The sequence below is a fragment of the Nelumbo lutea genome, chromosome 1 (assembly GCF_056320005.1).
Source record: "Nelumbo lutea isolate HS-2025 chromosome 1, American lotus-T2T, whole genome shotgun sequence".
Classification (NCBI taxonomy): domain Eukaryota; kingdom Viridiplantae; phylum Streptophyta; class Magnoliopsida; order Proteales; family Nelumbonaceae; genus Nelumbo; species Nelumbo lutea.
Genome location: NC_142684.1, coordinates 201505898 through 201521296, shown reverse-complemented (window position 1 = coordinate 201521296; position 15399 = coordinate 201505898). Strand labels below are relative to the sequence as shown.

At 37.1% G+C, this 15399-nt stretch overlaps 1 protein-coding gene across 1 annotated transcript in view; it reads left to right on the top strand.

Annotated features, from left to right (window-relative positions):
- OWL1 (DNAJ heat shock N-terminal domain-containing protein) overlaps positions 1–15399 on the top strand; it is a 72048-nt gene that overhangs the window by 12610 nt on the left and 44039 nt on the right. Inside the window, exons 5-6 of the mRNA XM_088962271.1 lie at positions 5402–5488; positions 7401–7489. Of these exons, the coding sequence (XP_088818397.1) occupies positions 5402–5488; positions 7401–7489 (176 nt within the window). The remainder of the gene's footprint in view (positions 1–5401; positions 5489–7400; positions 7490–15399) is intronic.

Genomic DNA, 15399 nt, shown 5'->3' with positions numbered 1-15399 from the left:
GTGGATCATTTCAAGTCAATTTTTTCCACTCTAGGTGAAAGGAGTTTGGAGGCAGAGGATCTGGGTTGGACTAGAGTTTCGGAAGAACAAGTAACTCTCCTAGAAAAGCAGTTCACTGTTGAAGAGATTCATGAGGCAATTTTCTCAATGGAGATATCTAAAGCCCCTAGACCAGATGGCTTCTCCATGGCATTATATCAGGATTACTGGGAAACTATAAAATCAGATTTGATAGATGTCTTTAATGAATTCCACACTAAAGGGAAGATCTCTTCAAGAACAAATGCAACATTCATTACTTTAGTGCCTAAGAAGAAAGAAGCTAGATCTCCAAAGGATTATAGGCCTATAAGTCTTGTGGGTAGCTTGTACAAAGTAATTGCTAAGGTCTTGGTGGGAAGATTCAAGAGCATATTACCCTTGGTAATCTCACAAAATCAATGAGCTTCTGTGGAAGGGAGACAAATAATTGACCAGATCCTTGTGGCAAAAAAGAAAAAACAGGGAGGTAAAGGCTTAGTGTGCAAATTAGATCCAGAAAAAGCCTATGATATGGTGGGCTGGTCTTTTCTCTTGGTGTTTCTAGAAAAAAATGGGTTGGGTGGAAAATGAAAAAAAAAGGATCAAAGGCTGCACCGGGTCATTTCTCAATTCTGAATTTCTGATAAATGGAGTGGCACAAGACTTCTTCCCGGCCAAAAGAGGACTAGGGAAGGAGACCCTATCTCTCCCTTCCTCTTCACCCTTGTTGTTGAGGTACTAAGCAGGCTGATCTGGAAAATGAGCCAAGTGGTGACTCACTTGCAATTTGCTGATGATATAATAGTTTTTTGTGAGGACTATTTGGAATCCAACTTAAGACATTTGAAAGCCCTAGTGGACTGTTTCCCGAGAACCTCAAGGCAAAAATTAATTGGGAAAAGAGTTGTGTGGCAGGTATGAATTTGGGAGAGGAAGAGGTTTGCTTGTTAGCTGGAATTCTAGGCTGTGAGGTAAAGAACTGGCCTCTAGATTATCTTGGCATGCCTTTGGGGGGAATCTGAGAGCAGATAACTTTTGGAAACCAATAATAGAAAGATTTGCAAAGAAGTTAGCCATGTGGAAAAGGAACTACATTTCTATGGGGGGAAGAATAACCTTGATAAGATCCACACTAGCTAACTTGCCCACCTATTACCTGTCCACCTTTAAAGTCCTAGTAAAAATTGGAAGGCAATTTGAAAAAATAATAAGGGACTTCTTGTGGGAACTAGGAGATGAAAAGAAAGACCACCTGGTAAAATGGGAACAAGTTGTAAAACCAAGGATCAAGGAGGACTAGGTCTAGGGAATCTGGTTAAGAGGATTACAGTTCTCCTTGGAAAATGACTTTGGAGATTTTCCCTAGAAGGCGACAGATTGTGGAACAAGATCATTGGTAGCATCCATGTGTAGCAGACAACGGCTGGGATGCAAAACTAGCACCTCAGGCAGTTTCGAACTCCCCTTGGAAAGCAATTTTTGAGGTACTTCTTTTCTTAATTTTATCCGATATGATGTGGATTGTGGAAATAAGGTCCTATTTTGGGAAGACCTTTGGTTGGGGGATTCACCCCTGGAACAACAATTCCCTACACTCTATGCTTTATCAAATTATAAGGCTGAACTTGTTGTCAGGTTTGGCTCACTCTCAGAACTTGGTTTAAACTAGGACTTTGGCTTCAGAAGGGGTTTGAGGGATAATGAGTGTGATTCTTTTTGTTCTACTTTCAAAACTGGATAAGGTCTTCTTGGTTCAAAATTCTTTAGACAATAGAGTACGGGCTCCCTTTTCGGATGGTTTGTTCTCTTGTGCCTCCTTCAATATCCTTACCCTTCCAGAACCCACAGGAGAGAACTTCCTGGTGAAAGAAATTTGGTGCAAGCTAATCCCTCCCAAAGTGCAGACTCTGTGCTGGGAAGTGTTCCTTGGAAAGATTAACACCTATGACTTGCTACAGAAAAGAAGGCCAACAAAGTGCCTTTATCCTCATGTTTGTATCCTCTGTTTGGCTAGTGGTGAGACCTTTCCTCATTTACTGATTTCCTGCTCTTTGTATCTTGTATTTGGGAGTACTTTTCCTCACTTATTGGATGCAGATGGAATCCTCCACAAGATGTGGTGATCCTTTTCAGACCCAATTTATTGTGGCAACAGAAAGGGCAAAATGCTTATGGAGGGCAACAAGAGCAGTTGTAGTTTGAACCATATGGGAAGAAAGAAATCAAAGGATTTCTCTGAGAAAAGCAGATCTAAAGAGGAGGTAATTGGAACTGTAAAAATCAGATCTCCACACTGGGTAAAGACATTACACATCTTCAAAGATGTTTTGACAAATGATATAATAAGAAAATGGAAGGAGATGGTACAAATGGAAATGCATAAAGAAAGAACCAAGGTGGATTGGAAACTGCCAAAGCCAAATAAATTGAAGTTGAACTTTGATGGAAGTTCCTTTGGAAACCCGGGGAGGGCTGGAATAGGGGGAGTTTTTCAGAAATCATCTTGGAGAGATTATGGCTTTATTATCAGGACCAATTGGGTATAGAGGCTTGGTTCACACAGAGACAATGGCACTCTTACAAGGTTTGAAGAGAATTGGAAGTAGAAGGGGACTCACTGTTAGTCATTTCTTGGGGTAAGCAAGTGAGCTCAGCACCATGGAATTACAGATTTGCATCCAGGGAGATTGAACTACTGGCCAAGAAATTTATCTCTACATTTGGGTAGATTAAAGGACAGAAAATGGATTGGCAGACACTTTAGCAATACAGGGAGTTGATAGGCCTTCTCTTTTTTGGGCAAAACTGCAGCTGAATGTGTTAAAATAGAGGATAGATGATCTTTGTATTCTGGGGACTTTCTATGCTGTAATACTCTGGAAAGTACTTGTAATCTGTTTTTAAATTAATAAAGTTATCTTTCACTGATCCAAAAAAAAAAAACCATCCCCAACATAGTTGTCAAGGTGATGTCTAGGTGACAAGGCACCCTTTGAGGCTTGCCTCGCCTAATTGCGAAGCAGTTTTGTACTATGTATTTTTGACATTATTATTATAAAATAGGCACTATTAAACTAAAATATTCATTTTGTGCGTTTATATACTAATTTCTTTTTATTATTTTCTTATTTGTTAGGGTTTAATCAATACAAACATTGCTAAATCCTGTATTGAACCGTCAAAGACTTTAAAACCTGAACCAATAAGTAAGGAAGAACTTAAAATTTTGTCTAATCAACACATTTTCTACTAGTACTGTTGTTGAATGTGTTAAAATAGAGGATAGATGATCTTTGTATTCTGGGGACTTTCTATACTGTATCGCTCTGGAAAGTACTTGTAATCTGTTTTTAAATTAATAAAATTATCTTTCACTGATCAAAAATAAATATTACCATCCTCAACATAGTTGTCAAGGCGACGCCTAGGCAGGTGCCTAGGCGACAAGGCACCTTTTGAGGCTTGCCTCGCCTAATTGCCAAGCAGTTTTGTACTATGTATTTTTGACATTATAATTATAAAATAGGCACTATTAAACTTTCTACTACTACTACTACTATATTTTTTGAATTTTCTTTTCCTTCTTCTTTTTCTTCTCACGAATATGTTGATTTTCTATACTTCAATATGAACTCTATACTTGTGAAAATTATGGATAATTATTAAGGAAATATGGTTATGGTAACTACCCTAGGATCTAGGTGACTAGGTGACTAGGTGACAAGGTCCCTCAAGTTGCCTAGCCTCGCCTTGGCGCCTTGGAAACTATGATGCCCAATTTTTTTATCTTATTCCTTTTAAAAGATTTGATTTGCTACTTTGAATACCTTTCCACAGTGCCCACCCATAAGGAAGAATAACATCACCTGGATCCCAGCTATCTCCCCTTTGAAAGATTTGGATTTCATTCCTTCCAAGTTGTCTTTCCTAACACTCATGATCATGTGTCTAGGGCTATTTTTTCTTCTTCTTCTATTTTTTTTGGGTTATCTTATCCTTAGCATCAATAATACTGATGACATATTGTAAGATCAGCTCTATGTTAAAACTGGATTTACTTTAAAGACAGTTAAGGATTTACATGTATGGTCTTGGTTGCCATATATTTTATGTTGTTTTTTCCCAGTTAATTGTTTGGGTTAAATCTTTTTTATTCCATCAACAATCATCATCACAGAAAGGAAAGTGGGGATATATTGATGAAAGTGGCCACAAATACACAAAGGTTTTACCAATGTCCTAAATTGTAAGAGGTGCAGAATAATCTCTGCTATGATGAAGAGAAAAACAAGAAAATACAACTTTAAGGCAGGCAATTGGGACCAAAAGAGGCCAACACAAAATAGCAAATAAAGAAAAAACCAGTACATATGCAGGATATACTTGTACTTTAGTTTCCAGTGCAAAACTAGTCTTGTGTCCTTATTCCCTAGTAAGACCATCTGCCAACAGATTAGTGGAGGGTCCATCTAAATGGGGATGTTCAATTTTGATGCCAGTGCTCTTGCAGTTTTGCTTTCCTTAACATGAGCCCTGGAGTAATGGCGCATACAGCCATCGGTTTTTGCTTTTATGGCATGTTCATCTCCAATTGACTGGAGTACACCATGCAGATCATAATCCTGTCTAAACGATTTACCTATGCCGGAAGGACCGAGGTTCCTGAGGGTGCACCCATCAAAGCTAAGCTTATAGCTGGGGGGGGGGAGATAATGCTATTTCTTTATCACATATATTCCTCAGGTCAAAGAGCTTGCACTGAATGCCATCTTCTAATCACTTAACTCCACTCTAAGTTTTTGTTAACTCATCTCCTGTTAGTATACAAGTAGACCGCCTTTTTAGTGACTAAATCAATATTCTTCATCTCAGGTGTCTGTGCATTATTTTTCTCAAATGCATCACAGAATATCTGCACAAGCACATGTCCAACTAATCTGGCCTCTTCTCTCCAAGATGTTGTATACTAATACATGGGTGCTATGTTATGTTGGACGCTTCTTTTTGTACTGTAAATTCTCTATCTGACACCTTGTCCAGCCATTTCCTTGCACTATTTTGTTAACATAGATTAGGACTATGAACTTATGTCCTTAGGTTTTGAGTGGGAGTAGTAGCATAAAATATGATGACAATGAAAAATCTTAATAGTCCAATCTTTGTTGCATACAAATAGCTTTTGATTTAGTAAATATGTAACTCTAACTCTCTTGATACCTGGATGCCTTTATATCTCCTTGTCTTTATTTCTCTATCTTTACCCTCCTTTTTTGTTGCATTGGAATTTGTTGTGTGCAAATTGAGATTCATGGAATGCAGATATCCATCAGCTTCTATAATGTGAAGGTTTTAATTTTGAAACTTTCTTGTCCTTTTTCAGATACAGCTTGCTTTAGGGACAGAGTCATCTATTGCTGTTGGCTGGCAAAAGAAAGATGAGAAAATGGCTGCTGCTGGAGAGCTGAAGGTCAGGCCTATTCCTTGTTAAGCATTCTTATATTGTCCTCACCCCAAAAAACCAATAATATATATTAGAAACAAGGAGATTAAAAGAGTAAAATGATCTTAAGCATTCTTGGTTATCATCATTTCTCCTCTCTAAGTCTTATATTATGTGCATATTTATGACTCCAAATATTGAAGGAACATTTTTGTTTTGTGGAGCAGAGTAAATGGACTCTCAATTGTATTATACTCTGGAATGAAAATGGGTCTGCGATGGGTTACATATCGAAGCACCAAACTTCTAGTAAATTTGCTCACATAATTAAATGGAGCTTTATTGTTCAGTCAGTTTGCCACTATAGGCTCGATTGTTGGCTCCAGGTTGAAAACTTGTTCAGATGGATCCCTCCATCTGTAAATTACTTGGCAGACGACTTGGAAGGTTTTTTGTAAACCACTTCACATCTTTAAATGGAGCTTTAATGTTCTATCCCTTTGCCACTATATCAGAGGCTAGATTGTTGGTTTCAGATTGAACAACTTATTGAGATAGATCCCTTAATTAATCAATTACTTGGTGGATGTCTTGGAAGATTTCTTGTAAACTGCTTTACATCTTTAATTGGAGCTTTGATGGAATGGGATGAGCTACAAGCAAAGGTGTGTACAATGGGCCATGGAACCAATCAAGAGTGAACATGCCAGTGTTCCATACACATGGGGCCCACACCTTGTGTTTATGGAATACTGGCATTGATTTGTTCTGTAGTCTACTGTACATATCTTTGTTTGTAGATCATCTGCACTCAACTTTGATGCTCTGTCCCTTTTGTTGGTGTCTAGAGTGGACAAATCATATAGATTGGTCCCTCAATGATCTAATAATTTGGCATATGACATGGCTGAGGATTAAAAATTTAAAAGCCTATGATTGCAGATCTTAATGTGGGATTTGAAATAAAAAAACTTGAAATTTAAAAGTGGAGGGAAAACTGATACACATTACAGGTATCTTAACATTTATCAAAAAGGTCACAGAGCATCATAATGTATCAGACCAATACAGTTAGATAAAATGCAATAGAAACATGAGGAATGGAACCAAAACTGGGCCATTTCTAGTGTGCAACATGGCCTTAGTGTGAAAAATTGATACATATTTGGCCTATTTGGCCCTTACAGCCAGTACACATTGATACTAAAACCCTTGACTCTACTAGCACTATTGCTTTAACTAGAATATAGCCCAAAACATAGATTGTCTTTGAACCCCTTGCTTAGCTAGATCATCAGCCATGCTGTTAACTGATCTTCTAATCCATCTTATTTTAATCACCATGTCTTTAGAAGCCTGTTTGAAGTGCCTGAACTCATTACTTAACTGCCAAATTATTCCCTCCCCTTTGTTCAGCCAGTTTACCACAGTTTTTGAGTCCCCTTCAACAATCAACCTATCAATCCTCATTTCTTTGGCTTTTTCAACACCAAACACTGCTACCTTCATTTCTGAGCTCACTACATCACCTTGCTTTGTTTGTTTGTTTTCCTCTCTACATCTATTGCTTCGTTTTTTTTTCTTTTTTTTTCTCTCTACATCAGTGCAAACTTAAAATTTTCTTGATGGTAATAGAAAAAGAAAGGATTACAATCTGAAAAGGTGTTAAGGTAAAATTGTTATTAATAAAAATATCAAGTCCCCTAATGAAGGGAAAGATAAAGCTAGAAAACATTCACAACAAAATTATATTTGAGATAAATTTGAATACTTTTGGCATCCTCTTGTGATCATTAGCTTAAAAGATCTAAATGTACTTCTTCATGTCCACTCTTATCTTTGTGGTTATGGATTTATCATGCAATATGCATGTTATTCTGTTCTAGGGTCTAGATATGTTTTTATTTTGTTTGAATTCAGGCTTAGTTAATTTCTGCAGTTTGGTACAAGTTCTTTTGGAGCAACAGCTCATTATACTCGTTACTTCTCCTCCAAGTCTAATGGCCGTATTGCAGCTAGAATTGGAAGGTATGTGCTCTAATTTTTCTACAATTTTGATAGCATTGTATTGGATAATTGGATGGACTACCATTAGGTAATGATACTTTAGATGACATTACATTAACCTGGTTTGTCTTTATTATTTTTCTCAAAATTTCTAGTTCGTTTCTATAATGTGATAGAAATGGAGAGGGTAATTATTTTACCACTTTTTTTTGATAGTAAAAGAAAAAAATTATTTAAAAAATTAAAAAGATGCTAAATACATTCACTAAGGGGGAGCTAAGACAGCATCACCAAAAAGCAGACAACAGCCCAAGAAGAAAAACCACCTACATATGTGACACCCTTTTCTGCTCTCAAATAAAACTTAGGAACACTCTCAGCTTTGTACAAATAAAGCGACCAAAGGGCTACCCTAAAAAGCAAGCATCATGACCCCATCCTGACTCACCATCATCTTCAATCCTCTCCCATCAAAAAATTCCTCCTGCCCTTCCTCCTCATTCCACGTTCTCCTCCTTAAACATTGGATTTCTTCAGTCTTTCTTCCCTTTTGTTCCTCTTGAACTCTTCAAATGCTCTCTTGGCAAAAACCTCTCCTCCTACGAAAAACAGACCTAAAGAGCTGCCAACCTTCATGTCCCTGTCTACCAACTTTCTTGATCTCTGTACTGCCTCTCTCCTTCCCTTGACCCTCTGAGGAATCCTCGACAGTTGTTTCCTCAGCTGCATTGCCACCCTCCTTTTCCTTCTCTGATACTCCACTTGTCTTTAGCTCCCCTGCAAGTGAACAAAACGACTGCGTGTTTTTACTGTTGACGTTTTGATGATCAATAATCTCCTCTCCAATACGGACCCCATGGTCCAAAACTTTTTGATTTACTTCCCTTTTGTACAGTTTTTTGTACTTGTTAGTAGGGCCTAGAAAACCTTCTTTTAGCGTGAAAACACTTTAATGACATGCACAATATAAGATTTAGCCAAACTCCTGGGAGTCTTTGAAGCTACCGGAATGGAACTAGACTTGGCCTTTTCAGAATCCTTCCTCTGACACCCCAAATCAACTCCTCGATTTCCCACAAAGATTTCAGTAATTAGCTGGTTTCTACCAACTTTAGGACAGCACACCTTATCAAACACCACACCCCCTTTATCAAATCGTAAAGACAATTCCTTGCTATTGTCACAACACCGTCATCCTTTTCTTAAGCAACTTTTTCATCCTTACCCACTAAGCATTCCCCTACACTGTTGTCAATGCCTCAATGCCTCAAACCCATTTCCAGGTTCAACCTCTGCCCCTCTTTCTCACCCCTTGTTCTTTGATCGACCTCAGCTAAAACTTCACTCCTCACCTGAACTGGCACAGCCTGATCCTTAGAAAATCTTGGAAAAGACCTTGAAATATCTAAATCTTGGTGTTTAAGCACTACTGCTGTCACCACTGCCTTACCTTTGGATTTTCACCACTCCTTTCTTGAAGATTGATTTGGAGCTATTATGTAGATCATTGAATCGTGGGAGCTGAAGTTAATATTTCGAACAAAGTAAACAAGAGATTCGAAACAACTAGTTTTTTGTATGTATTTATGCATGCGAATAAGTAGTTAAGTACCATATGGAATAATATGCATTTTGAATTCTATATACATGCATGCATAGATGGGTACAAAGATATGAAATCTAAAGTATTTAGTATTGCTGGCAACAAAAATCTGACAAAAGGTTCTCTACCTCCTAAATTTAATACTTCATTACCTAAACAAGCCTTCATATTGTGCTTTTACTAGTTCACTTGAAGAAATGTTGTTAGTCTTGAGAGTGCTGTTTTTTTTAGGCTCAGTTTGGAAGGAGTACAAGTATAAATATGTAGAGCAGTGATTTAGGGTAGGTGCCTTGCCTAGGTCCTAGTCGCAACCTATTCAAAAGGCGCATGCCTGGTGCGCCTTGCGCCTTAGCCCAGGCATGCGCCTTTTGAAAATTTGCCGCCTTTTCCTTTTCTTTGAGTTTGGCGGTTGGGTTCGCTTGCTCACCGAAGCTTCGAGAATCCCCTAGTTGGTAATGTTGTCCATTCATTCATCCTAATAAAATATCTTCTTAAAAGCAATTAAAACTATAAAATTATTATTTTTTTGTGTGAAAACTAAGAATTTAAGACCCTAACATGGACTTGTTTGGGCTTGCCTTAGGGGCGTGGCACAAAGGTGGCTCGTAGAATTAGGAGGAATGTAATGCCACATAAGCTACTTGATGCAATTGAGAAAAAAAGAGATTATGGGTTTTATATGCTTGAAAATGTTTTATATGTTTGATTTCATTTTTAAATTCTCATTTGAATATGCTTTACATATTATATTTATGTATTTTAATTTTAGATAATGGGTTTTTTTAAAACATTTATTTTAAAACTTAAGTTTATATTATTATTATTATTATGTTTTATAATTTTTTGATTTTTTGCATTTTTTTGAATTTTTATCTTTTATTTTAATTGTGTGCCTTGCCTCCAAAAGGTGCATGCCTCGCCTTGCGCCTTTTTTGCGCCTTGTACTTTTAAAACACTAATGTAGAGTGCAAAGCAAAACTAGGGTTGGGTTTGAGCCGAGTTGGGCCGAATAGTACCAGGCTCGAGCTCGGCTCGAGATTGTTATACAAGGCTCGAGCCAGAACCTTGAGCTCGAGCTTGGCTCGAGTAAAAAATGCATAAGCTCGAGCTCAATTTTGAGAAAAAATATTTTATAAAATAAAAATTATATATAATTTTTTTTTATTTTATATTTAAAAAATTTAGAATTATAATAATTAATAATTATAATATTTTTTTATTTATATATCTTATTTTCTATAATTTTAATGTATATATTATTATATATATTAAATATCATATATATATATAATATTCGAATTGGCTCGCGAGCCGAGCTCTAGTAGGCTCGAGCTTGGTTGAAACCGAGCCAAGCCGAGCTCGAGCAACTCATTTAAAGCTCGGTTCGTTGCCACCCCTATGGAAAACCTTGTATTTTGTATTATTTTGTATGTATTTGCACTGTACATATTTGTATATTTACTCCTTCCAAACTGAGCCTTAGGGAAAGTTGCTAGTATGGGCAATTCTAAATTTTCACATACAAATAGGGAATGTGGAACAAAGTCAGTTTGGGACGAGTACAAACCAATATGTACATCGCAAAACCTGTATTGTGTATTATTCCTAAATCTTGTACTTGTGCTGTACATATTTGTGTTTGTACTCCATCCAAACTGAGCCTTGGTAGAAAATATCCTTCGATGGAAAGTTGTGCCCACTAGGTTCTCTTTATATCCAGCCTATGCCCAACTGTTTTAAAATTGCTTTTTAGACACGTTTGCCTTTCTTTTGATTGTTATTATCATTCAGGAGCTTTATTTATTTATTTGTTTTTTACTGTTTTACAAAGCCAAAATATTCTTATTCTGTTTTTTTGAAGAAGCTACAGTAAGATTGTGTATCCATATACCTATAATAAAAGAGAGTTTGATGCTCTCTCTTTTCATGTCTTTCTTCAATAATGGAATTTTCTTTTCCCAAATTTATCCTTATAAAGTTTTAATTTCTTCTCTTTTCCCAAATCTATATATCTATTATCTAATAGCAAAAGGCAGCCTGTATGGTGAGGCTTTCTCTGTTTTTCTTTGGATAAATAACGAGATGATTTCATTAAATTAGAAAGAAAGTACAAAAGGGAGGGGTAAGCTCTCATAAGTCATAACCCTCCCAAGAATATAGTGAAAAACAGAAAAATGACAAGTGAGCGCAGAATAAAGCGGCCCTATTCACCCCTTGTTTAGCTGACCCATCAGCAAAGGTGTTGGCAGTTCTTTTGTGTACAGTTGAAGTCTCTCTTAACTAATGTGCCACTAAACCTTTAATTATTTAAGATAACGCCACAATACAAGACAAATGTGATCAAGACAACACATAACTCTTCCTATTTCATATTTGATACTGAATATTTAACTATTTATGGTTGTGCCCCATAGATCTGTTCACGGGCCAGGCCCCATTCAAAATTTGGCAAAAGCCAAGCCCGAGCCTGGCCCATGAACAGGTCTAAATTGCCTCATATAAAACAAAAATAATGACAAAAGTCCTCTCTCTTGCCCGATTCTCTCTCTTTCCCCAGCCCTATATTTAGGTCAGTCAACGGGTCGGGTCTGGTTCGGGATAGCCTGTACCAATCCTGTCCCAATAAATTTTATTTATTTATTTTATTAATTTATCTCTCCCACTCTCTATCTCTCACCTGATTTTTCTTAGTCTATCCCACTCTCTTTCCCCTAGCCCTATATTAAGGGCTGTCAACGGGTTGGGTCTGGTTCAGGATAGCCTGTACGTGTCCTGTCCCAATAAACTTTATTTATTCATCCATTCATTTATTTCTTTTATTAAAATATCTCGTTCTCTCTCTCTCCAACCCCAATATTTAGGGCTGTAACAGGTCGGGTCTGGTTCGGGTTAGCTTGTACCAGTCCCATCCCAATAAACTTTTATTTATTCATTTATTTATTTTATTAATTAAATAATTATTATCTATAAACTTTTATTTATTTAACTTACTAAATTATTATTTTTATTTAGAAATAATTACCCTGAGCCCAACATTTAGGCCTGTCAATGCTTCGGATCTGGTTTGGGATAGCCTGTACCAGTTCCACCCCAATAAACTTTTATTTATTCATTTTATTAATTTAAATAAATAATTATCTATAAACTTTTATTTATTTAATGTACTAAATTATTTATTGATTCCTGATTCTCTCTCTCTCTCTCTCTCATAGCCCTATATTTAGGGCTGTCAGTGAGTCGGGTCTGGCTTGGGATAGCCTATACTAGTCCCGTCCCAATAATAAATAAACTTTATTTATTTATTTTACTAATTTAAATAAATTAGCTGCCACATGTTCTTCAAAAAAGCATGCGCCTTGTGAAAAAAACAACATTAGCAAATAGGGGGCCCTCGGCCTAGCCACTAGGTTCCAAAAAAAGCAAAAAAGCGTAGCCTGGGCTAGGCGCACTAGGTGTGCACCTTTTGAAAGTGCTGTGCCTAGGAGGTGAGGCACCTACCCTAAAATGTGCCTCGCCTGTGCGCCTAGGTGCACCTTTTAAATCACTGGCACACATAATTATCAAAAAAAGAAAAAAAGAGATGCACACATAGACTCTTAAATTATTATCTTGTTACAAACAAGGTTTTAAAAGGCTAAATGCAGAGTTGTGGTGGTTGGGACTTGGAGAGGTGAGCAAAAGTTCAACAATATATTTCTGGATTTGTGAACTAATGGTCTAATGACCAACAGTCATGAGTTCAACTCTTATTGAATGTTTTATAAGCATGCAAAGAATATACAATCAAAATAAGAAGTATAAATAAGAATAGATTAAATACTAAAGAAATAGGTATTAATAAGTAGGCACCCCCTGTTGCCTATCCTTGCCTTTGCACCTTGAAAACTATGTTACAGATCATCAATTGACCAGGTATTAATAAAACCAAACATACCAGATAAAAAACCCAAAGTTTGTTGTCTCTAGAGAGAAACTGAGAAAACCTGCTCCCAGTTCAGGACCACATTGAATTGCTCCTGCGTCTTAATATTTTCCTTGATCCCTACCTCTTCTTGTTCTTGGCCTCTATGTCTTCCTCTTAGTGAATTCTTATACTTTTTTGTCCATTTGCCTTGTCTATATCAACCAGATTAGCAGTTCTTGAGCTGGAGTGTTCAACTGCCCATGCTTCATTAGCCTTTCTTTGAGGCTGTTGACTCAATTCCTCTGACTCTTGTCTAACATGTTTCTTTGCTTCAACCCCTTACTGCCAAAAAAATGTTCCACTTTTTTCGTGATAGTCACTGCATACTTTATGTCTACAGATTTAACTGTCTGGCTGTTCTGTTTCAATATCTCAATATTAGTTTGAAACACTCCTTTATTGAATTTTTGAATGATACTTGTGGAAGCATGTTTCATGGTTGCACAGAAGAATGCTTCATTGTTAGTTAGGAAGGTTTTATCTTGGCAATGCTGCTTGGTAGAAAAGCTATTTGCATTTTGACTGTTTTTCTTTTGGGAAAGTTTCTGCATCAAGGGTATTCTACTGTAGGAGAGTTATGGTTAAGGGAGGCCATAGATTATTGGAGTAAATATTTCTATGTAATTAGCAATTTAGCACCATTATGTGACTTGCACTACTAACTTTGATACTCTATTTCAATGAGAAAACATCATTGAAACCTTAGCTAGCTAGTTATTGCATATGGCTGAGCTCTTTTAGAGTAGAGTAATAAAGGTCTTCATACCCTTTTTCTTTTCATGTATTAGGACATTTTATTTTCTATCTTCTTATTCTGTCATACTTTCTCAGTAACATAGTGGATTTTTTTTTTTGTTTTGTTTTTTAAATGAATATATATTTTTTTGATGAATGAAGATAGTTTTATTAAACCAGAGAATTAAGGCATTACAGGAAAACCATGGAGGGACACGAGTTGTTACCTCTCCTAACAAAGTATTACATCAAGTTAAAACAGGAATAAAACAAAAAAAAAATTATAGTGCAGCCCAAAATACATGTTCCCTTGAAGCCTCTTGCTTAGCCAACCCATCCGCTAAGGTATTTGCTGATCTTCCCACCCAAAGAGAGGTAACAGTCATGCTCCTTGTGAGCCAATTAACTTTCCTCAATAAGTCTTTGTATCGCCCTATAGCTGAGCCTGGATCTGTTAGTCATCCCACAACAATTTTGGAGTCTCCTTCAGTTACCAAATTCTGAACTCCTAATTGTTCTGCAATCTGAATACCTTGTACAGCCACTAAATCTCAGCTCTATTAGAGTCTCCTGTTCCCACGGGGCCTCAAAACAAGGCTAAGATGTTGCTATTCTTATCTCTCAGCACCCCTCCTATCCTTGATGGGCATGGATTTCATTGGCTGCTACCATCAAAATCCAGCTTTACCCAAACTTCAGAGAGGCACCCACACTGCAGATATCCTGTCCTTCCTTGTATGACTATTAGCCACTGCTATCCAGTTTCTCTAAATACCATCAAAAGAAAATGTATTAAAGGAGTCCATAGTTCTCAACCAAGGAATTGCCCTAGTCAAGATACAATCCTCTACAGCCTGAATGCTTCTTTCCTTTTCTTTGAATAACCTTGCATTTTTTTCTTCCCAGATTGTCCACAAGGCAGCTGCTCTAATACATCTCCACATAGTTCTTCCTTTTTTTGTAGGCCACACAAAAAAGGAAGGATCAAATAGCTGACTTAAGTCTGTGGTCAGATTCCTCCTGCACCCAAACAAAGAAAAAATCCAACTCCAAATAGCAAAAGAAAAGGAACAAGATAAATGTAAGTGGGAGCAATCCTCACCACTAGCCCTGCAAAGTACATACAAGTTATTGGACAAACACATGAAAGGCCTTTTCTTTTGCAAGCAGTCCAAGGTAACCTTTCTATAAAACACCTCCCAACAGAAAATAATAATTTTAGGTGGAAAAGGTCTAGACCATATCTCCTTGGTCGGAAAACCCAACTGTCCCAGGGATGAGCAAAGGGCCTTAAAAAATGAAGCACAAGTGAAGTAACCTTTTGGATGAGGGGACCGTAATCTCACATCCAATCTAAGAGGGTCCTAAAAAACACTGCCAAGAAGAGACAAGTCTGAAACACTAATAAGTTCATCATCTCTCAAGCCTCTACGAAAATCAAAGTCCCAACTTAAGGAGGAGGGTGAGGCAGGTGGTGGGAGAAAATGAGAAATAACTTTTTCGTTGTAGAGGGAAAGGGAATAGAGAATGGGAACCGGTCCTTAGGGTAAAGATACCCACCCAAATGTCTTCCCAAAATAAAACAGTTACCAAAGTTGATATCATACTTGACATAATTGAGAAATTGAG